The 21,581-nt window shown below is 55.8% G+C and overlaps 3 protein-coding genes across 5 annotated transcripts; 1 reads left to right on the forward strand and 2 right to left on the reverse strand.

The window, feature by feature from the left end:
* Positions 1–6: 6 nt before the first annotated feature.
* On the reverse strand, positions 7–13,046 carry SCAMP2 (secretory carrier membrane protein 2). The gene is made up of 9 exons (XM_068204374.1): positions 12,884–13,046; positions 7,975–8,055; positions 7,386–7,475; positions 6,497–6,614; positions 5,731–5,859; positions 5,144–5,303; positions 4,518–4,619; positions 2,469–2,586; positions 7–1,419 (listed from the first exon to the last, which is right to left on the reverse strand). The coding sequence occupies exons 1-9, from the start codon at positions 12,938–12,940 to the stop codon at positions 1,273–1,275; spliced, it is 1,002 nt and encodes a 333-aa protein (XP_068060475.1). The 5' UTR covers positions 12,941–13,046; the 3' UTR covers positions 7–1,272.
* Positions 12,771–16,588, forward strand: MPI (mannose phosphate isomerase). Of its 2 annotated transcripts, none has more exons than XM_068204373.1 (8): positions 12,771–12,919; positions 13,504–13,631; positions 13,934–14,134; positions 14,216–14,357; positions 14,913–15,095; positions 15,206–15,379; positions 15,484–15,692; positions 16,051–16,588. In XM_068204373.1, the coding sequence occupies exons 3-8, from the start codon at positions 13,940–13,942 to the stop codon at positions 16,267–16,269; spliced, it is 1,122 nt and encodes a 373-aa protein (XP_068060474.1). In that variant the 5' UTR covers positions 12,771–12,919; positions 13,504–13,631; positions 13,934–13,939; the 3' UTR covers positions 16,270–16,588. The 2 variants fall into 2 exon arrangements, with proteins under 2 accessions (XP_068060474.1, XP_068060473.1); XM_068204372.1 differs by lacking the exon at positions 12,771–12,919 and adding an exon at positions 13,147–13,191.
* Positions 16,589–16,682: 94 nt separating this feature from the next.
* On the reverse strand, positions 16,683–21,550 carry FAM219B (family with sequence similarity 219 member B). Of its 2 annotated transcripts, none has more exons than XM_068204383.1 (6): positions 21,405–21,550; positions 18,779–18,881; positions 18,421–18,505; positions 18,001–18,078; positions 17,683–17,731; positions 16,683–17,527 (listed from the first exon to the last, which is right to left on the reverse strand). In XM_068204383.1, exons 1-6 carry the CDS (start codon positions 21,504–21,506, stop codon positions 17,372–17,374), a joined length of 573 nt encoding a protein of 190 aa, XP_068060484.1. In that variant the 5' UTR covers positions 21,507–21,550; the 3' UTR covers positions 16,683–17,371. The 2 variants fall into 2 exon arrangements, with proteins under 2 accessions (XP_068060484.1, XP_068060483.1); XM_068204382.1 differs by having other exon boundaries at positions 16,754–17,530.
* Between the last annotated feature and the right edge of the window lie 31 nt (positions 21,551–21,581).

Raw genomic sequence — 21,581 nt, forward strand, 5'->3', positions numbered from 1 at the left:
ACCGTATCTGGAGCACATGAACAGTTTTTTATTAATAATTTTTTAAACATTAAAAGATCAGACGCGGGGGGGAAAAAAAATTCCAATAATACAGGAGGAAAAGGGTGTAAAAATACCGATTTCTGAATCCCAGCGCCCCCCCCGCCGCCCCTCACCGGTACGGGATTGGGGTCTCATAAATCCCCCAGCCCTGCAAAGGGGCACCACAAAGCCAAATCTGCACGAACACCCCTCCCCGACACCCCAACCACGGGGCTGAAGGAGGGAGAGGTGGGAACCTGCCCCATCCACCCCTGCACCTCACCCACATCCCAAGGGACATTCCATCTTGGGATGCAGCTGAACACAAATGAAAACAGTTCCTTCCCAGCTAAAAAACAATTAAACTCGTGAGAAAGAAGGCAGGGAGGAGCCTTCCCTGGAGAAAGACTCATTCAAGGTTAGTTGGAGAAGGGCGTCACAGGCACTGTGTGACCCGGCATCCTCAGCTGCCAAAGCTGGAGCTGGGAGCCCAACCAAAATCCCTTTTCCCCTCCCTCTCCTGGTTTCAAGTCACTGAGAAGAGTCAGCCTCCACTGATCCCCTTCTCCCCCTCTCCATGCCCAGGGCTGCTGCCTGCAGGATCCTCGTGGAAGCAAGGGATGTGCCCTGGGGGCACCAGGGGAAATACATCCCCCCACACACTCCCCCATGCTCCCAGACTTTCCTTTGCGGCTCTCAGGAAGCCCAGCAGTTATGAGGTCAAAATACAGCATGGTGTGAGTGTAATAAACCAAAAGTACAGTTTCTGTTCTTAAAATTAACGACATCAACTACATGCACGTTACAAAACCCTCCCAAAACAGCAGATAATCAAGTTCTTCATAGCAAAGGCCAAGAGAAGAGAGAGTAAAATCAAAAATCTGCTTCCCCTCATCTTCCTGCTACAGATAGAGTGAGGGGAGGAAGAGACAAACACCTGGAAGGTCCTGGAAAGAGGAATATTTGCCTCAGAGAATGTCTTCCCCCATCTCCCCACACCCTAAAACAAGACAGGGAAAACTAACTAATCACCCAAACCGTAGCTCAGCTGAGGCCAAAAAAAAAACCTCTTCTCATCAGGAGTGTTGGCATCACAGAGCTCACATGGTACCCCCAAAAAAAGTGCATTTTCAGGAAAAAAAAAAAAAAAAAAAAAAAAAGAAGAAGGTTGGGGAGATGAAGGTAGAGGGAGGCAGCCCAGGAAGAAGGGCTGGATTTCCTGGGAAGAAGGGCTGGATTTCCTGGGAAGGGTTAGTTTCCCCGGAAAGCATTCTGTGCAGCCGAGGAGGCCGCCCCGGCCGCTGCGTTCTGGAAGCTCCTGTTGGTGAGGATGCCTTGGGAAAACTCCTCTTGGGCCCTTTGGAAGCTGGCTCCAGTGCGCCGATACAGGGAATGCACCTGGGGACAAGAGGGGAGGGAAAGAGGGAATGAAATCAGCCTGTGGCTGTGGGATTGCTGCTCACACCCAGCTTTTTTCCTTGGCTAAGCAGCTCCCTGGACAGCTGCAGAGCATGGGCTCTGCCTGTGGCTCCATGGCTCCCAGCACGGGATGCTGCAGATTTCAGGAGACCTTCCTTTGCTGAAAAATGTGGAGCTCCCAGCAAAATTGCTGGTTTCAGACCCAAAACTCCCCACACTGTGATGGCTCAGATTTAACCCAGTGTTTACTGGAGGGCAGGACATGAAGGTGCCAACAGCATCAGGATAAAGGCAGGAGAGCAGAAGGAAGTACCAATAGAAACAGGATCAGTCCAGCCTGTCCTTGCCTTCCCCAAGCTCCATTTCTGCTGTTCCTGCAGAAATCCAGCCTTGCTGTTGTCAGGCAGGAGGAGGGAGGAGGGTTGGGTTTAAGAACCAGTGGGAAGGCACTCGCTGGGATCCCACCAGGCTTTGAAAAGCTCCAAAATGCTGTGGGAGCAGTGACTGAAAATCCCTGGATGCTGAACAGAGCCATGGCCACCTCTGCTCTGCCAGCTCCAGGCACGACAAGGGGCAATGGTTTTAAACTGCCAGAGGGCAGGGTCAGATGGGGTGTCAGGGGAAAAATCCTTCTCTGTAAGGGTGGGGAGGCCCTGACACAGGGTGCCCAGAGAAGCTGTGGCTGCCCTGGGATCCCTGGAAATGTTCCAGGTCAGGTTGGACAGGGCTTGGAGCACCCTGGGATAGTGGAAAGCGTCCCTGCCCTTGGCAGGAGGTAAGATGAGCTCTAAGGTCCCTTCCCAAATCATTTCATGATTCTATGACTCCAAAGGGAGGCTGCTTCCCACTTCAAGAGTATCCAAGAAATTTGGCATTGCTGCAGGAAGCACAAGCAAAAATACTTTAATTAAAACCTCTTGACCCACCAGTGCCCCGCTCCCGTCATCATTCCCAGGTGGGTGAAGGGAAGAGTCAAACCCAGGTCCCCTGGGGGCAGCCTGAGCTCTGCTGGCCCCGGAGCCACTCACCTGCTTGAGGAGGAAGAGGGAGAGGACGGCGCAGAGCGTGAAGAACGCTGCCACCACCATCATGATCACCACCACAGCCACGTTCCCGTGCACCTGCGACAGCGCCGCGATCCAGCCGCTGCCAGGGACAGGAGAGGAGAGGAGGGTGAGCATGGAGAGCGCTCCAGCACAGCTGGAGCGCAGGAGGGAGCACACACATGCCTCAGGGGAAGGTTACAGTGGAGCACAAAACCAAGCAGCTGTGGCAACGGGAGCCTGGAGCTCATCCATCTTGTGTTGGGGATACAGCTTCCATTAGCATTTTTAGAGGAGGACTGTGCTCATCCCACCCACATTCCAGCCCAGTGCCCTCCCCTCAGGCAGCAAAATCAATACCCTTGGCGCCAACAGTGACTTCCATGGGCAGTCAAAATTCAGCCAAGTGGGGTAAAGATAGGCTGGAACAACTAAATTGGAAGAGATCAGCCGGCAGGTCTGGAGCCTGGACCTGAGTGTCACCCTGACAGGGATGTAAGGGTCGGGAGCGGGAGGAAGAGGCAGGAAGGGATGGAGGTGGTGAAACCCTGGATCCCTGGAAGTGTCCCAGGCCAGGTTGGATGGGGATTGGAGCAACCTGAGATAGCGGAAGGTGTCCATGCCCATGGATGAGATGAGCCTTCAGGTCCCTTCCAGCCCAAAGCATTCTGTGATTCCACCATTCTAAGTTCCAGACACTGGGAGCTGTTGAAGGGAAGGGGCAGGGAGAATTCAAGGAGTTACCAGCACTTGGCTGTGGCTGAAAATACCAAGACATCTCACTCAGAACACCTTCCTGGGCGCTGGAGAAAAGAACCTTTCCAAGTGCTCCACCAAGCACGCCGTGTGCCAGCAGGAGGGAGGGATGGGGTCCCATCCCATGTGTAGCACCGCTCCTCGTGGCACAGGGAAGCGGAAAGGCACACCACGCACCACAGCCAAAAATATCCGCGCTGTCTGGCAGGAGGAAACGGAGCAGAAAGCTCCAGACAGCCCCTCCAAGCCAGACTAAACCCCCTCCCATCTCCCGTGCCTCGGGCAGCGGGGGGAGGCCGGGGACAGCGCTGCCCACGGGCCCTTCTGCAGGCAGAGGGCAGAAATAGACAGCAGCTCCCGCCTGGAGGCTTCCCTCAGGAGAGGCACCACGGGCTGCTAAGCTTTCCCCGAGCTCCCTAACTGCAGAACTGGAGCTGCAGCCGAGGCAGCAAGGCAAAAGGAAAGGCTGTGCTCTCCTGCAGGGCACAGCTGCTGACACGAGGCTGCTGGACCCGCTCCAGAAGCCCAGGCTCACCCTTCTGGACAATGTCACCGAGAAAGGACGAGGCTAAAAGCCTCTCTGCTCATCTCAGCCTACCAACCACACGCTCCAGAGGGATTCAGGAAGAGTTTGGGGACAGAGTCAGGGTGGTAGCAGCGGTATCAGGCTGAGCAGTACCCAGACTTCAGGTCAGAGATCCCTCAGCCCCACACTGCTGTCAGGGAAGGCTCCAGTTTGAACAAGGCAGATGTGGTACACACCACAGGAGCAAATATGATCTGTACTGAGTGAGGGAGAAGGCAGCAGAAGAGGCACAGAAGAATTCTCACAGAATCACAGAACGGTTTGGGTTGGAAGGGGCCCCAAAACTCATCACATTCCACTCCCCTGCCATGGGCAGGGACACCTTCCACTGTCCCAGGGTGCTCCAAGCCCCATCCAGCCTGGTCTTGGACATGGCCAGGGATCCAGGGGCAGCCACAGCTGCTCTGGGCACCCTGTGCCAGGGGCTGCCCACCTCACAGGGAAGGATTTCTGCCCAATAACCAGTAATTCACATACTCCCCTTCTCATACTCCTTCACATACTGGGATTAGGATGGGAAGAGCAGAGGAGGGAGGCAGCTGGGACCTGCCAAGGCTGTGCATGAGCTGAGAGAGGAAAACCACAGCAGAAAGAACAGGCAGCTGTCAGAAGCAGGCCCCAAAGCTTCTGCCAGTCACAGCCCTGGTGAGAAAAGGGATGTGTGACATGGCAGGCAGCAAAGCCAAGCTTACCTGTCTCCCCAGCCAGGAATTCCAACAGCCTGGATGATGTAGATTGCTATTTGGCAGAAGAAGATGAAAAAGAAGACGAAGAAGCTGAAGGAGCTGTCAGACCTGCGGGAGAGATGGCAACAGGAGTGAAACCTGTGATCCCTGCACTGAGTCCCTGCTCTGAGAGGAAAGGAAAAGCTTCAGTGAACTTCTTTCTCCAGGGAAGAGCTGCTGAGGGGAGGTGATGTGGGGAGGAATTTGGGCACCCAAATGTGTCCACTGCAGATGCAGTGCTCTGCCCAGTGCAAGATGGGGTGAAGGCAGCTCCCTCAACAAACGCAGTGTGCTCGACATCAACGTACCAAAGAGTGTCTTAGGAATTAACAAAGTGAATAAAAAATGAATTTAAAGAGTCCTGTGTCTGCCTAGGCTTGGATTTCAGGATGAAAAAGGATCATCATAATTAAGTTCTATCAGACAGATCTAATATGATTAGTAACATAGTGGTTTGGGTTTATCTAATGATGCAAAGAGCTGGAAAAATCCTGCGGGCAAAACACGATGGGAACAGATAAACCCAAAGCTCCTCCCACTAAGAAATACATCCCTGTTACAGAAAAAAAAAACAAAACCAACCCAGTACTTGCCTGAAAGCCTTGTAAATCGGTCGGTACCAACAGAGAAAGGCACAAGGGGTGAATAAAATTAACCACAGAATCGAGAGACCAAAGTCTACTCCTCTGCTGTTGTCAACTGTGAACCATGCCAGGCAAGCGAGAAGGTTTAGGAGCAGGGTGATGGAATGCACTGTTTGGGGTGGGAGAGAGAGAAAAACAACATCAGCAAGCTCTTGGAAACTCCAAAGCATCCCTAATGTCTCACTGAACACAGGGAGAGCTGCATAAATTAAGGTGACTTTGGGCCATCTAATTTCTCTGCCTCCCTTGGAAGGGAATTAGAGCTTGACCCTAAGAAGCTCGTCTGATCCTGCTGCTCACAGCCAAATCTTAAATAGTTGTTCAAGCCTCCATTAAACAACTAAAATTCTGTCCTGAATGAGCTATTCCCAAAGCATAAACTCGGGGTTCTTCACATTTACCTTCATAAGAAAGGAGGGAAATGTGACTTTAGCCTTGCAGACAACACCAACAGCATTTACAGTGTGACAAAGCTCAGCTTTTCACACAGAACCTCCTCCAGAAGAATTCTGACTGCAGTCGAAGCCGTTACTTACACATCCACAAGTAATAGAGCATCTTGCATATCCGCTGGTAGTCAGCTGGGATGTCTGCAGAGAAATCCTGATAGAAGCACGGCTTGATGGGACACTTCTTGGGGAGAGGAGGCCAGTTGTTCTGCCTCGCTGTGGGAGGGAGGAAGGAGCAGCTCTTCACTCACTCTTGTCTCAATCAAAAACTAATTCCCACCCTGAAATTTCCAAGCAACCATTCAGCTATTGTTTAATTTGTGCATTAAAACTTTGGCAGAGCCCAGGGGTTGGGCAGCTCCTACATCTGAGCAGGCAGCACAGCAGCAATGGGATAAACTGCTGGCCCAGCAGCTGGTTTTCCCTTGAGGAAAGCAGAATTCCCCTGCACTGGCCAAAGGGCCATCACAGCCACCATCACTCAGCCCTGCAAGCCCAGATTCAGCCACTTCAGAGCAAGATTAGGAGGAAAAATATTAGATTCCTGTGGTTAAAAGAGTGTTGAGGCTGAGAAGAAGAGCTTTGCTGCTCCCAGTGAGAAGCCTCAATGTGGCAGTGTCACTCACCAGCTCTGACACAGGTACAGCTTGAGAGCTTTTGGTGGTGAAATACAGCTGCTTGAGGGCAGGGACCCACCAGAGCTGGCCTCCAGCATCCCACCTCTGAGCTGCCTTCCCATCTTGGAAGCTGTGGGATGCCAGGCACTGTCCCAGAAGGGTTGCCAAAGGGAGTTTTCCTGAAATCCTGGCAAAGCAAGCGATCCAGGCTGCTCTGGGCAGGAGTCAGTACTCACGGTCGATGCTGGCTGCGTGGCTCTGCAGTTCCCTTTCCTTCTTCTCCAGCTCAGCTGCCTTCCTCTCTAGCTCTGCCTGCTGCTGGAGCAGCCCTGCCTGTGCTGCTGCAGCCACGGCCTGGGGAGGGGACAGACATCAGAGAGGTCAGCCCTGCCCTGGGCTGGGCTGTGGTGGCACCACCAGGTGCCAGGCTGGGAAGGAAGCAGGGCACAAGGTGACATGAAAGCTCAGCCTCAGACATCTTGGGCACAGGGTGACATGAAAGCTCAGCCTCAAGACGTCTTGATTCTGTCACTGGAGGACAAAATCAAGTTATCCTACAGGAAGTTAGGGCTGGCAGGAAGAGCTTTTCCACAGCTTCTTCTGCCTTGCTGTTCACCTCACTGCTCTGAGCACCTCACAACAGAGTGGTGAACAGGGCTCCTGGGCTTACCAGGACAATTCCCTTCCCAGCTGCCTACCACACCTCTTAAAGATCTCTTCTACCTGTTTTATATTCTGAGAAATGATTCTTTCTCCCAGCAGCCTCAGTTCTTCAGATGAGGTGGTGCTGGCAGCCAGGTACTTGCATTAGTCAGACACACTGGCACTGAGTGTGTCTGACTAGACACCAGAACTAAGCTAAAAGCATTAGCAGGATTCATTCCAGGATTTCCAGAGGGAAGTCAGAGCCAACAGGACACAAGGCAAAGCAAGCTCTGCCACCAGAGGGACAGGGAAAGAGATGTAATAAGGACTGTACGTGTGTATTCCCTACAAAGATCTGCCTTGGAAATGCAAGTTGAAAAGATCACCTGCAGCTTCCCAGTCCCCACCCCAGGGAATCCTGTGCTCCTAGAGGCCCTGGGAGCTCGAGGAGGCTGGGAGGGCAGCAGACAGGGGCTGTACCTGTGGTGTGGGTTCCACGGATGTCTGCAGCACGGCTGGCTGTGAGTGGCCCGAGGGCTGCGCCGCCGGCGTCGTCCGCGCCGCATTGGTCTGCAAGAGACACGGGCCAGCAGGGAAAAACATGGCAGGAGAAACACAACGGGCTCTTGGTGAATTGTTTAAAGCATAAATCTTGCCTTCCTGTCCTCCTTCTCCTACTTGGCTCATGGCAGCAACCAGGGAATAAGGATGAGGGTCTCCCAGCCATCCCTCAGTGGCACGGCCAGGGCAGCTCAGCTCCCAGCCCAGGGAGCAAATAAATCCTGCTGTGCCCCGCCACAAACCATGTTCCCCTTCACACTTCATGGGGCTTCCCCGAGAGTCAGCAGCCAGCTGGAGCGGAGCTGTTCCATGCCAGTGGAGAGCTCCAGCAGGGAGCTTATTTACTGCTCCAGTGCAGGAGCAATTTCCCACTCCTGCATGCCATGAGCCACATCCACAGGGAAATCAGCTGTGAATTCCTTTTTTTTAAGCTGCACCTATCAAGGGACCTTCTACACCACTAAAAGCACCCCCAGGTACACAGAGCACAAAGACACGTGGCACGTACCCGCTGGGAGCTCTCGGAAAAGGGGTTGAATTCATCCAAGCCACTTTGGCTGGTGTTTGTGAGCTGTGTCACCGAGGGGTCCTGGAGGGAGAGAGCACAAGGAGAAATCAGTGCTGGATATGGGGTACCATCACTGATAGCACTGAATTGTTCCATTTGAAAAAGGCCTTTAAGAACATCAGGTCCATCTTATCCATGCTGCCTGCTTTCCATCTGCTTGTTAGCTGGGAATTTCAGGGGGTGAAACACATCCCTGCCACAGGGAGATGGCCCCGGCTGGCATGGAATTTAAATATCCAAGGAGATGATTACCAGCAAGGCAAGACTTGTCAGCAGAAATAATCTCCTGTTCAGCCAAGAGGGATGTCTGAACAACCACAACGTGCTTTTGGCACAGGAATACTTGGTGCAGGTTACTTCTGCTCACCTGCAGCGAGTTATTCCTAATTTCCAGGGATTTGGATTCATCTACCCATGGTCAGGATGTTGCTGGGCATCACATATCAAGCATGGAGCCACAAAAAAATGAGGTTTTAGATACAGCTGATCCTGGCTGAGAGACGCTGGCAAGTTAAAATGCCAATGATTGCTCTGGATAAGTGAAGCACTCGGGAAAATTGAGCTGGAGGTGTGACACCAATTATTTTAGGAGGTTTTAATGCTGCTGGCATAACAGCTCTCACTTCCACTCACAGCATCTCCCACTCATCTCCATCAAATCCTCCGATGTTTAAAAACAGCCTCTCTGCACCTCAGAACACCTCTCTCCCCTCACCTGCAGGGTTTTTACACAGCTGTTTTTATCTCCTCTTTTCCAGCCACTCCTTTGCATGCAGAGATTCCTCTTGGGCAGCCAGGTGCTGCCCTCTGGAGCACCTCAGTTATTCCAGAAACAAGGCCCTTTTTTGAACTCAGAAATCCTCCTGGCCTGGCAACCCGAGAGCCAGGCATGGGTCAGAAAATTAAAAAGTGGCTTCTTCTCCCTCCCTCAGCACCTCGTGTGTCCAGACCAGCCCTTCCAATTTGGTGCTCCATGGGGTGAGAAGGAACAGAAGCTGCGCCAGCGCGTGCGGGGCTGACGGAGCTGTGGCGTGCGGGGCTGATGGAGCCGAGGCCCGGAGGAGAATCCCTCTGGAGCCATTCCCGGGGTTCTAGCGCAGCCTTCTGCTGAGCAGGATCCACAGGGAGCAGTTAATGAGTAACTGCACAGCTCCTGCACGGCAGGCACTCCCCACCAACAGGTCACACTCGTTTGTGAATCACCCCGGGCTGAGGCATCGCGCATTCGGGTGCTGCTCAGGGAAGTTCAACTCCCCAGCAAGGAAGGGCTGCAAAAAGTGGGAAGAAGCAGCAGGACTGCCACGCTGGAGATAAAAAGTGCTTTTATTTCAGTCCTGACTCCTCTGGAAGCTTCAGCTGTGCAGAGATAAGGGCTGTCAGCACAAGTTTACACTTCCCCTCACACACAGTAGTGCTGCACATCAGCACAAACCCTTTAGTCCAGAGCACACGAGCCCCAGCTGGACTAAAGTCCAGCAGAAAACAGCTGCACAAGGAAGAGAAACTCCGTTCAAGGTGTGGGAAGTGGAAAGTGAAAGCTGCATAACCCTTTGGAGAGCTTGGCTGGGCAGGCTGGGAATAAGGAAAAATGCTACAGCAGCACCGTAAAACACGTTTCACTTCCTTTGGCTCATCTGCCCCCAAAAGAAAGCTGGAGGCTCTCCAAGGGCCGGGAGAGCAGCAGCACGGCTTCTGTTCACCACAGTTTGATTCCCAAGGTAGACAAGCTCTCATCTTACTACACAGCTTTAAAAAAAAAATCACTTAATTAGGCTGTAAGGCCAAGGCCCAGCAGCTCAGCTGAACTTGCCTGCTATTGTGCAAGCATGTCTAAAATAGGAACCCAAAGAGCAAGGAATTTGCAACAAAGCTGAAGTGTTTGGACACGTGCCTGGGTAGGGCAGGAAGGAAAGCAGAGGGTGATGTAGGAGCAGCAGCTTCTGTGAGCCCGGAGCAGGCAGTGAGGGATGAGCGAGCACCAGGAATGCAGAGATCAGCGAGGAGCTGCCCACAAACTTCATGTTTTACAGCTATTTTCTGCCAGCTAGGCAGCAAAAGGCAGCTGACCCTCTTGAAACAAGCCTCAGGAAGGGTCAGGAGACAGGGATTTAATTCAGAACTGCCTGGAGCCACAATAAGGGTGTCCAGCCACACAGCTCGTGCTCACAATTCAATGATTGGCTCGACCTGCCAGGGTGCCATGAGCAGATCCCATTTGTTACCCTCCAACCATGCCTTCCTCAAGTGCCAGGGATGCGTGATGCTGTTTTTCATGGCTTCAGATGCCCCCAGCCCAGAATAACTGCACACCTGGACCAAACTGCACTGCCAGGAATATTACAACTATTTTCAAATGCAGCTTTAATGGAAATACGAAGTTGCTGTCATGCTGCTGAAAGGTTTGGGTACAACAGGTTTGTGCAAGGAATTCTGTATTTCCTTTTCTTTCTGTTCCCACAGATTAAATAAACAAAATGAGAGGCATCTCTAGATGAGATCAAGGAAAAAGAGCTCAACCTAGAATCACCTGGAACTTGACACAGTTGTCAAAATATCACAGTATTGCCCCAAATATAACAGTCCTGCAGACTCAGAGTGCTGCCACTGCCTGGAAGATGCACGAAGAGAAATCTTGAGGATTTCATTACTGACATCTCTGGAAAGGACGGAAGTTTCCAGCTCTGTCTGAAGCGTGAATCAAAGTTTTGGAGGCAGCTGCCACTTCCAGCAGGTTACTAGATAAAGGAAGGAAGTTAATCATCTCTCATTAACTGGCTACAATAAGTAACAGAGCAGCCAGAGATATTTTTAACGGGACCAAAGCAGCTTATTTTACACAAAGCTTAACAAACATCATGAACAAAGTCTCCTGAAAAGGCAGAAAGCCTGGTCACACCATGATTTGAGGAGGATGAAGCACTGAACTGGGAGCTCCAGCAAGGAGGGACAACCCCGGTGCTGTGGCATGAGAGATCTGTGGGCTGGGAGGGTGAGGAGGCTTCTGCTCCTCCCAGAGCATGGCAGGGGGTGTCAGTGGGACACTGTCACCCCAGCACAGAGCCAACACCTGGATCCAGCCCCTGGCAGGGAACGGGCTGTCCCACAGGCTGGGATTCCATTTCAAACCAGACCAACGAGGAAGCAGCAGTCAAAAATTCCTCTCAACCAGCTGCTGGGGACTGGGGAAGTTTTCTTGGGAAGGAAAAAAAAAAAAAAAAGGTAAGACAAAAACTTGCAGTCCCGAGAGGAGGGTACAGAACCTCCCACAAGGATCAGATGAGCTGCAAAGAGCTGTCACAGGGAGGGAATCCACGCTGGGATATGTGTTGATCTTCATTAAGAAGTGAGCCTGACATGGGAGTTACTGCCTGGAAATCACCTTCAACCTTTTTTTTTGTTTGAGCAGTGAATAAAGAGTGAGCACAGCCCTGTTCTGCCAGATACCAGGACAGCTTTAATGTGCACAAAGCAGCTGAAGGGAGGCGACAAGAAAGATGGAGATGGACTTTTTACAAGGGCCCAAAGTGACAGGACAACAAAGAATGGCTTCAAACTGACAGAGATTAGATTGGATATTGGGAAATCCTTCCCCGTGAGGGTGGGCAGGCCCTGGCACAGAGCAGCTGTGGCTGCCTGATCTCTGGCAGTGTCCAAGGCCAGGCTGGACGGGGCTTGGAGCAGCCTGGAATAGTGGAAGGTGTCCCTGCCCATGGCAGGGGTGGCACTGGATGAGCTTTAATTTCCCTTCTAACCCAAACCATTCTGTGATTCTAGGAATATTTGCTTCCTCAAAGCCAAAGCAAGACATCCCACATCCATGAACAGCAATATATTCCATCCCCCAGAAGGAATATCAGAGGAACACAATTGTCCCAACTCTTCCCATTCCTGAGAGTCACAAGACCACGTCAAAACGAAAGCGAGGAAGAAGAGAAAGAATTTTTTCACTCTGATTCCTCAAAAGACTCAGCTCATCAACAACCAACTTCTGTTTGGCTCGGCCCTGAAACCCAAGGTCAGGAAAACACTCCTTGCTGGGGAGCACATCCCAGGCGGGCAGCGCAGGGATGCCCCACTGAGCTCCAGTGGGGACCAGGGGCCGGGCCCTGATTCTCCCAGCACGGCACAGGCACCGCGGCCCTGAGGCTGCTCCGGGCCAACTCCCTGCACCAGTGACCCCAGTTTACAGAGGCTAATCCCAGACAGGAGAAACCCAGTGAACACACACCAAGCCCTCGGTGACTTTAACAGCAATCCTCTGCTTTGAGCCACGAGATGCACAGCTGTGCCACGGGAACTCACTTTTAAGCGCTGAAGCACCATAAAAACAGACCCAGAGAGACGCAGCGGCCAGCCAGAGCAGCACGGCCGAGAGAGCTCCAGCCATGGATTATTTTTAATAAGCCCTCAGAACAGGCATTCCCAGCTGTGTGGGAGAGCCCTCCTCGGGGTGAGGAGCAGCCTGAGACTCAAGGGGACACAGCGGGGACACAGCGGGAGGGACCCCGGGGGGGGGCGGGTCACAGCGCTCGGGGGTGAGCTGGGGAAGGGGTTCGGGAGCCCCGGGGGTCGGGGATACAGAGAAGGGCGGAGATGGAAGCCTGAGCCGCGGGCAGGGGGAGCGGGACCCCCGGGCCCGGGCTCCAGGCCGCCCTCAGGGCCGGGGTCGCGGCCGCCTCACGCCGCCTGGTCCCGCCCCCTGCCTCTGATTGGCCGAGGCGCGGAGGAGCGGCTCCGCCATTGGCCAGCGGCGCTTCACTCAGCGCCACGTCCCGGCGTGCGGGGCACGGGGCCCGGCCGGGCCGCGCCGCGCCGCGCCGGGGGAGGCCGCCCGCGCCCCGCGCCCCACCTGGAAGGGGTTGATGTCCACCGGGTCGGCGAACGGGTTGGTGTCGAAGCCCGACATGGGCGCGGTCCGCTCCTGCTCCGCTCCCGCCGCCGCCGCTCCTGGCGCTTCCGGGGCACCCGCGTGACCGGGAGCCGCGTGACGTCACGGCGGCGCGTTCCGCTCGCGCGGGGTTAACCCGAGGGGCGTGTCCGCGTGACGTCACAGCGGCGCTTTTAGACGGCGGGGGGGGAGGGGAGGGGAAGGGAAGGGAGGGGAGGGGAGGGGAGGGGGGCAGGTCCTGCCCGGCCGAGCCATGGCGGAGATCCGGGGTGAGCGGGGCACGGGGCACCCAGCGCCCGCCGTGGGGATGGGGGCCCTGGGCTGGGCCGCGGGGACACCCCCACCGGGACCCCCCCAGGGCGACGGGGCGGAGGGCCCGTGACTCGTGCCCCCAGCCCGAGCACCCCCAAATCGCCGTGTGATGGTTGAAAATGGTCCCCACAGACAGTGTCCCCTCCCAAGGCCGTGGTCCTCTCCTTCCCTGTCACCCTGTCACCCTGCCCCGGGGGTTCTTTGGGTGTCCGGATGGATTTTAGGGGGTTCTTTCTGTGCCCCGCTAACACTTGACTTCCCTCCCGCAGTGTTCCCCCTCTCCTGCGTGGTGCAGAACTATTCCTGGGGGAAGGTGGGCCTGGAGAGCGAGGTGGCCAAGCTGGTGGCCAGTGGTGACCCCCTGGTCCAGATCCAGCCTGACCAGCCCTACGCTGAGGTGAGTGTGTCTCTACGTCCATTCTGTCCGTGTCTCCGTCCCATCTGTGTGTCCATCCGTGTGTTCATCCTACCCTGTGGCGGTGGCTTTCTCCATCCTGTGTCCTACCAGGACGTGATGCTGACCCTCAGCTGTCCCGTGTCCCCTGGGGGTGCCTGGCTTGGAGGGAAGCCCGGCATGACTCAGCCCTCCGGGGAGCTGCCAGGGATCACCTCCGGGTCCAGGCAGCCTCTGGAAAAGCCCAAGTCATCCGTGCTGGCTGCCCGGCTCAGGGTGCTTGCCTGTCTGTTGGTGTCTCGCAGCTGTGGATGGGCACACACCCCCGGGGCGATGCCCTCATCCGGGATAACCGCATCCCCCAAAAGACCCTGGGCCAGTGGATCGCCGACAACCCCGCCTGCCTGGGGGCCAAGGTGAAGGACGCCTTCCAGGGACACCTGCCCTTCCTGTTCAAGGTGCTGTCGGTCAACACCGCCCTGTCCGTCCAGGCGCACCCCAACAAGGTAGGGGGAGCCCCGCATGGCCAGCCCAGGCGGACCCCGTGTCCCTGGCGAGGTCAGCCAGCTCCTTCCCCCTCTCTGCAGGAGCTGGCAGCGAAGCTCCACGCCCAGTTCCCTGAGCACTATCCCGATGCCAACCACAAGCCCGAAATGGCCATCGCCCTCACCCCCTTCGAGGGCATGTGTGGCTTCAGGCCCGTGGAGGAGATTGTCTCCTTCCTCCAGAGTAAGGATGGAGGAGGGTGCGTGGGCAGACCGTGGAATGGGGATGGTGGCCCTGCTCCCTTGGGATGGGGTTTGGGGTGGGGATGGCGGCCGTGCTCCCTTGGGATAGGGTTTAAGGTGGGGATGGCAGCCGTGCTCCCTTGGGCTGGGGTTTGGGGTGGGGATGGCAGCCGTGCTCCCTTGGGATGGGGTTTGGGGTGGGGATGGCAGCCGTGCTCCCTTGGGATAGGGTTTGGGGTGGGGATGGTAGCCGTGCTCCCTTGGGATAGGGTTTGGGGTGGGGATGGCGGCCGTGCTCCCTTGGGATAGGGTTTGAGGTGGGGATGGCGGCCGTGCTCCCTTGGGATAGGGTTTGGGGTGGGGATGGCGGCCGTGCTCCCTTGGGATAGGGTTTGGGGCATGGATGGAGGCTGTGGTCCCTTGGGATGGAGTTGAGCGTGAGGGCAGTGCTCCTCAGGGATGGGATTCGCTGTGGGGACGGTGACTGTGCTGCTCCTCACTGGGGCTGTTCTCCCCTGGCCTGGGAGACTGGCTCTGAGTGGGGCTGGCCCCACAGCTGTCCCCGAGCTTCGGGCACTGATCGGGGAGGTGGCAGCGGAGCAGCTGGAGCGCAGCGGCAGCGACGACCCCCGCGGGGTCTCGGCCGCCCTCCGCGTGTGCTTCACCCGCCTCATGAAGAGCGAGAAGAAGTTCTTCGTGGACCAGCTGAACATGCTGGTGAAGAGGATCTCCCAGGAAGGTGGGTCCTGGCTGTGACACCCCAAACCAGTTGGGGGGGCTGTGTTTAGGGGAGAGGCTGGGGCAGCCCCAGCCCCCTCCCCATGTTGGGCTCGCTCTGTTCCTGCGCAGCGGCGGAAGGGAAGGACACGTCGGGGAGCAACGGGGAGCTGCTGCTGCGGCTGCACTCCCAGTACCCGGGGGACATCGGCTGCTTCACCATTTATTTCCTGAACCTGGTCAGGCTGGAGCCAGGGGAGGCCATGTTCCTGGGAGCCAACGAGCCCCACGCCTACCTGCACGGAGGTGAGCGTCACGGGGGCTCTCCTACTCCAGCATCCTGCAAGGACTGGCCGTGGGGACAGGAGGAAGGGCTGGGGTGGGCTGACAGCGCTGCCTCGTCCCCACAGACTGCGTGGAGGTGATGGCGTGCTCGGATAACACCGTGCGTGCCGGGCTCACCCCCAAGTTCATCGATGTGCTCACCTTGTGTGAGATGCTCAACTACACACCAGCACCCAGCAGCTCCAAGATCCTCCTGGCGGCGCAGAGCCAGCTCGATCCCCACGTCTACCTCTATGACCCACCCGTGCCAGACTTCACCATCATGAGGATAGAGGTGAGCGATGACAGCTCCGTGCTGGAGACACCAGGGGGACACCCCAGTGCTGGCTGGGGCTCGCTCACCTTTATAATCAGTGTCCTGGCAAGGAGGGAGGGATGCTTGGCGTGTTGGGTGCTGGTCTCTTTATCCCTCCTCTGTTCCCTCTGCCTGGAGCTTGTTCACCGTCCCCAGCAGCTCTGGGCAGAGGGAGAACCAGGAAGAGGTCTTGGGTGTCCTCGGCCAAGCCGAGCTCCCTGGGCTTGGGCTGCTGCAGGCACAGCAAAGGGGTGGGAATGGGGACAACCCCGGGCCAGCTCTCCAGAGAGGAGGAAAGCTGAGGGAGACTCCAGCACAGTGACATTTCCCTTGGCAGATCCCTGCCTCCGTCAAGCTGTACCTCATTTCTGCCATGGACTCTGCCAGCATCTTGCTGGTGATCCAAGGGACAGCCGTGGGCACCTCCACAGCTGCAGCCTCCGAGATGTCCCTGCACCGTGGCTCCGTGCTCTTCGTCTCGGCCAACGAGAGCATCTCCCTCCACCTCTCCTCGCCCGACGGGATGCTGCTCTTCCGAGCCTGCTGCCTCCTCTGAGCAGGATCTGGGACACTTCCTCCACAACACTCCATGTTTGAGTAGATAGAAACTGGTGTGGGCAAAGTCTTCTCGCTTGAAAGGTCTCCCTCCACCTATTAAATCCCAAAACCAGCCCTGATGTATAGAAAGAGCAATTCCGTGGATCGACTCCTTGGGTTTGGTGCAGACCACAGGCTTTCTGGTGGGCTTTTCCCAAGCCTGGCTGATGGCAGCCAGTGTCCCCCTTCTCTGGCTGTAAAAGGGGGCTGCGTGGGGGATGATGGAGCAGGAGAGCCTCTGCTGCTGTGAATAAAGAGGTGACTTTGTCCCTGGCAAAGGGCAGCGTGGTGGAGGGAGCAGGAGGATGAAGGGGCACAGAGAGGCTGGGAGCAGCTCCAGCATCCCCCCAACACTGGCTGTGGCCCCCTTGCTCCTCAGGCACAGGAAAGGAATAGAATGTGATGAGGGAACACAGGAGTCCCTCTCACAGCACCAGAACCCCTTCTGAGTAATGAGATCCAGTTTATTGAGTGCTCCCTTTTACAAGTAAAATACAAAAACAAACAAACATGCCCCCCCCCCCCCCACCCCCCAACCAGTTCATGTCTCTTGACATGAAATATTTAAATAAGGTTTCTGTAAAAGAAGCCGATTGTCCTCTATGTCATAGAGCAGGACCATGGTTTAAGGCAGCGTTTATGGTTTGCAGCAGGGAGGCTCTCCAGCCCCCCACATCCAAGCCCTGTGCAGAGCTGGGACGGGGGGCCTGGGCTGTGCCTCACCTGCATCAAAGCAGCGTTGAGGAGAATGGGAATAAGCCATTAGCTCCAGCCCCAGAAACTCCCAAATCCTTCCCTTTATATCACTGTGGAGGTGGCAGGCCCTGCCTGTCCTCCCTTCCCACCCCAGCCAAGTGCCAGGTCCCATCCAGGTCACCAAAATGTCACTGTGCCACCTCCCCCTGATATTGCTGAGTGTAAGAAGTCTTTTGGAGTCACTTGGTCTCTGCCATGAGCAGCATCATTCAGTCCTTGTGTCACTGTCCTGGTGTGGGACCTGGACACCCACCAGCATCCCACGGGACAAAGAAAGTGCTGGATTTTGACCTGTTCTTGTGCAGCTACTGGATCACACAGGAGAGATTTTCTCCGAAACAACAGGGGCAAGAAGAGGAGGCTGCAGGTTTTGGGGGGATGAGATCCAGGTCTTCGTCATCGGGGACCTCGTCGAGGTGGTACCCGTCCTGCAGCAGCTGCCGGCTCAGGTCCTGGGTCACCTGCTGCGGGGGACAAAGCAGAGCTCTGCGGGATGGACACACACCCATGCCCTGTGGGGGGATGCTTCCAGCCCCTAGGCAGAGCCTCAAGGGGTCAGGGGAACAAGGGAGCCCCTGGGGACCCCACAGTGTCAGAGTCAAAGCCCTGCACTTGCCTCAGCGGAGGAGTATCCTGAGGAACACCTGGATCCTGGCTCCCCGTCACTGAGGGGAAACAGAAAGAGAGCTGGCCAGGAAATGGGGTCTTCAGGATGCAGATAAAGGGAATTTGGAGGGAAAAAGGAGCTGGCAGTGCAACCCTAAGGGATATTTGAAATCTGGGCCAACAGGAGCGTTTTGCTGCTCTGAGGTGCCCAGTGCCATCAGGGGTGTTCTACAAGTGACAAGGAAAATCAACCCCCCCAAAAAGCCATCTGGGAGCACCCCCACCCTCAAAATCCTGGGATATTTACCCAAAATCCTGGGATATTCACCTGTCTGAGTCAAGGGAGACCAGGTTTTCATCAGCTGTCTGGCTGAGCGCCGTGTAGCCCTTGTTGAACTTCACAGACCTGCCAGAAAACACAGGAGGGAGACCAGCACAGATGTTTTAGGTGGAAACACATCCATGGAGCTGACAGGCTGAGAAGCCAGGGCAGGAATCCCACTCCTTCCCAGCCAGGCCCTGTCCAGGGCCACCACCAGCTAAACCCCAGGATACCCAAAGAAATCCATACCACCAAATCATCCCCAAAATAAAGAGAAAAGCCGTATATTTTATTATACTGGGTGTTCCTGGCCAAACAGAGCCAGCAAAATAAGGTCCCAAACCCTTATTTTTAATCCTCTGAGTTTCCCAGTCTCCCCAAGAAATGTGAAAAACGCATTTTGAAAACAGGAAGAGGGGCTCAGACCTTTTAGGAGTTGGTTTCAGGGCAGTGGGTGCCCCCAGCAGCCCCTGCCTTCGCAGCACTGCCTTTGCCAGCTCCCGCTGCCTCTCTGAAAGCCAAGCACAGGGACAGAGAGAAAAATTCCCAAGTGCTCCCAAAGGGTTTCTTCTTTTGGGGAATGGGTTAGGAGGGTGGAGCAGGTGAGCGTTGGCGCAGTGTTTGGAAAGTTTGGCTTTCCAAAGGCATCTCTGTGGGTTTTTAATGGGGTTTTATAAAGGTTTTATCCCAACAAGGAATTAAAGGGCTTTTGGTAACCGTGGCTCTGGGAGAGAGGTGGAAATGACACCCGAAATCCCGGCAGAGTCCACCAAGCATCACTTACTCAGCTTGGCCTGAATGGAGGGAGGTTTGCTCATGATGTATGGACCCCTTTTCTCCACCACATCTGCCCCCTTGTTCACCCTCTTCTTTTCAGCCCAAATCAGCTAAAAATAGAGTGGAAGAAGCATTTAGCACCTCTCCACGGGGATGAAGTAAAGCAGAGTCAACTCGGAGCATCCGGTGTTCCTAGGAGCTCAAGGTCAGCAGGGAAATCTGTCCCCAGGGACAGCTCCTCCTCCCCAGCCCAGGTGGAGGGAGAGGAAAAGGAATAAGCAGATCTGATAGCAGATGAAAGGATTATTTGGGAATGGTGATGCTAATTAAAAGCTCAGGTAGTCACCATCAGTTCCTGTGCAAGCCTGGCTGCAGTAGTACTTGGGAAAAGGTGGTGGAGGAGATAGTTTACTGAGAGGTGAATCAAACACAAACGTAAGGATTTTACCCTTCTTCTTTTATCCAATTATTGTCAAGGAGAACAAACGCTCCTAAGGGCAAGGGAGAGGAAAAAACCTCCACAAACACAAGAAGTAATGAAGAAAATAGAGGGAAAATCAGAGAGAGTTGGCACAGGAGGAACGTGGAATTAAAGGAACACAGCAGAGGACTCGGGCTGGTGATTGGAGAGCACAGCCAGGATTAGCCTCAGTGTCTTAAGCCAGAATTAGCATGACAGAGCTGTACAGTAGGAATGACCAGGCAGGCAGTGCCTCCCCAAACCCCTCTGGATGTGCCATACCCCTTCACAGCCAGCTGATGCTGTGCTGATACACCCCTGTGTGTGTACATATATGGATTTATTTGTATATTTATATTTATGCACTCTATACAGTACTGTGCCTGCCAGTCTGCAACTCCGAAAGATGAACTCTCCCACTGTATCGCTCCTACACTGCCCCACACACCTTCCCCACACTGCCCCATGGACACACCCCAGCCCCATAACCCCTGTGCACACACCCCACACTGCCCTACAGACACACCCAGCCCCATAACCCCTGTGCACACACCCCATACTGCCCTACAGACACCCCCAGCCCCATAAGCCCTGTGCACACACCCCACACTGCCCTACAGACACCCCCAGCCCCATAACCCCTGTGCACACACCCCATACTGCCCTACAGACACCCCCAGCCCCATAACCCCTGTGCACACACCCCATACTGCCCTACAGACACCCCCAGCCCCATAACCCCTGTGCACACACCCCATACTGCCCTACAGACACCCCCAGCCCCATAACCCCTGTGCACACACCCCATACTGCCCCATGGACACACCCAGCCCCATAACCCCTGTGCACACACCCCACACTGCCCCATGGACACACCTCAGCCCCATAACCCCTGTGCACACACCCCATACTGCCCCATGGACACCCCCAGCCCCATAACCCCTGTGCACACACCCCACACTGCCCTACAGACACACCCAGCCCCATAACCCCTGTGCACACACCCCATACTGCCCTACAGACACCCCCAGCCCCATAAGCCCTGTGCACACACCCCACACTGCCCTACAGACACCCCCAGCCCCATAACCCCTGTGCACACACCCCATACTGCCCTACAGACACCCCCAGCCCCATAACCCCTGTGCACACACCCCATACTGCCCTACAGACACCCCCAGCCCCATAACCCCTGTGCACACACCCCATACTGCCCTACAGACACCCCCAGCCCCATAACCCCTGTGCACACACCCCATACTGCCCTACAGACACCCCCAGCCCCATAACCCCTGTGCACACACCCCATACTGCCCTACAATACCCGCCACCCCTATGCCACCCCCACGCACACATCCCACATTGCCCTACCGACACAGCCCAGCCCTATAATACCCCTATTCACGTACCCCACACTGCCCCATGCTCTCCTCGGCCCCATAGCCCTATACAGATGTCCCACACGGCCCCATAGCCCCATGCAGATATCCCACACGACCCCATAGCCCCATGCAGATATCCCACACGGCCCCATAGCCCCATGCAGATATCCCACACGACCCCATAGCCCCATGCAGATATCCCACACGGCCCCATAGCCCCATACCAATATCCCACACGGCCCCATAGCCCCATGCAGATATCCCACACGGCCCCATAGCCCATTACAGATATCCCACACGGCCCCATAGCCCCATGCAGATATCCCACACGGCCCCATAGTCCCATACCGATATCCCACACGGCCCCATAGCCCCATGCAGATATCCCACACGGCCCCATAGCCCCATACAGATATCCCACACGACCCCATACCCCAATACAGATATCCCACGCGGCCCCATAACCCAATACCGATATCCCACACGGTCCCATAGCCACATACAGATATCCCACACGGCCCCATACCCCAATACAGATATCCCACGCGGCCCCATAACCCAATACCGATATCCCACACGGCCCCATAGCCCCATGCAGATATCCCACACGGCCCCATAGCCCCATGCAGATATCCCACACGGCCCCATAGCCCCATGCAGATATCCCACACGGCCCCATAGCCCCATGCAGATATCCCACACGGCCCCATACCCACCATGGACATACCCCACCCAGCTCAGCGCTCACCTCCCAGCCCCGCACCCCCAGTACGCCCGTACATCGCACGTACCCCCGGGCCCCGCCGGCCGCCGGCTCCGCTCGCAGCAGGACCCGGACCGGGACCGGGACCGGGACCGGGCCCTGGCCCGGCTCCGCCGCCGCCCGTCGCCATGGCCGCCCCTGGCCCCGCCCCATGGCCCGCCCGCCAATGGCAGCGCGGGGCTGGCGGGGCTCAGCCAATGGGAGG

Source organism: Anomalospiza imberbis, chromosome 13, assembly GCF_031753505.1.
Source record: "Anomalospiza imberbis isolate Cuckoo-Finch-1a 21T00152 chromosome 13, ASM3175350v1, whole genome shotgun sequence".
NCBI lineage: Eukaryota > Metazoa > Chordata > Aves > Passeriformes > Viduidae > Anomalospiza > Anomalospiza imberbis.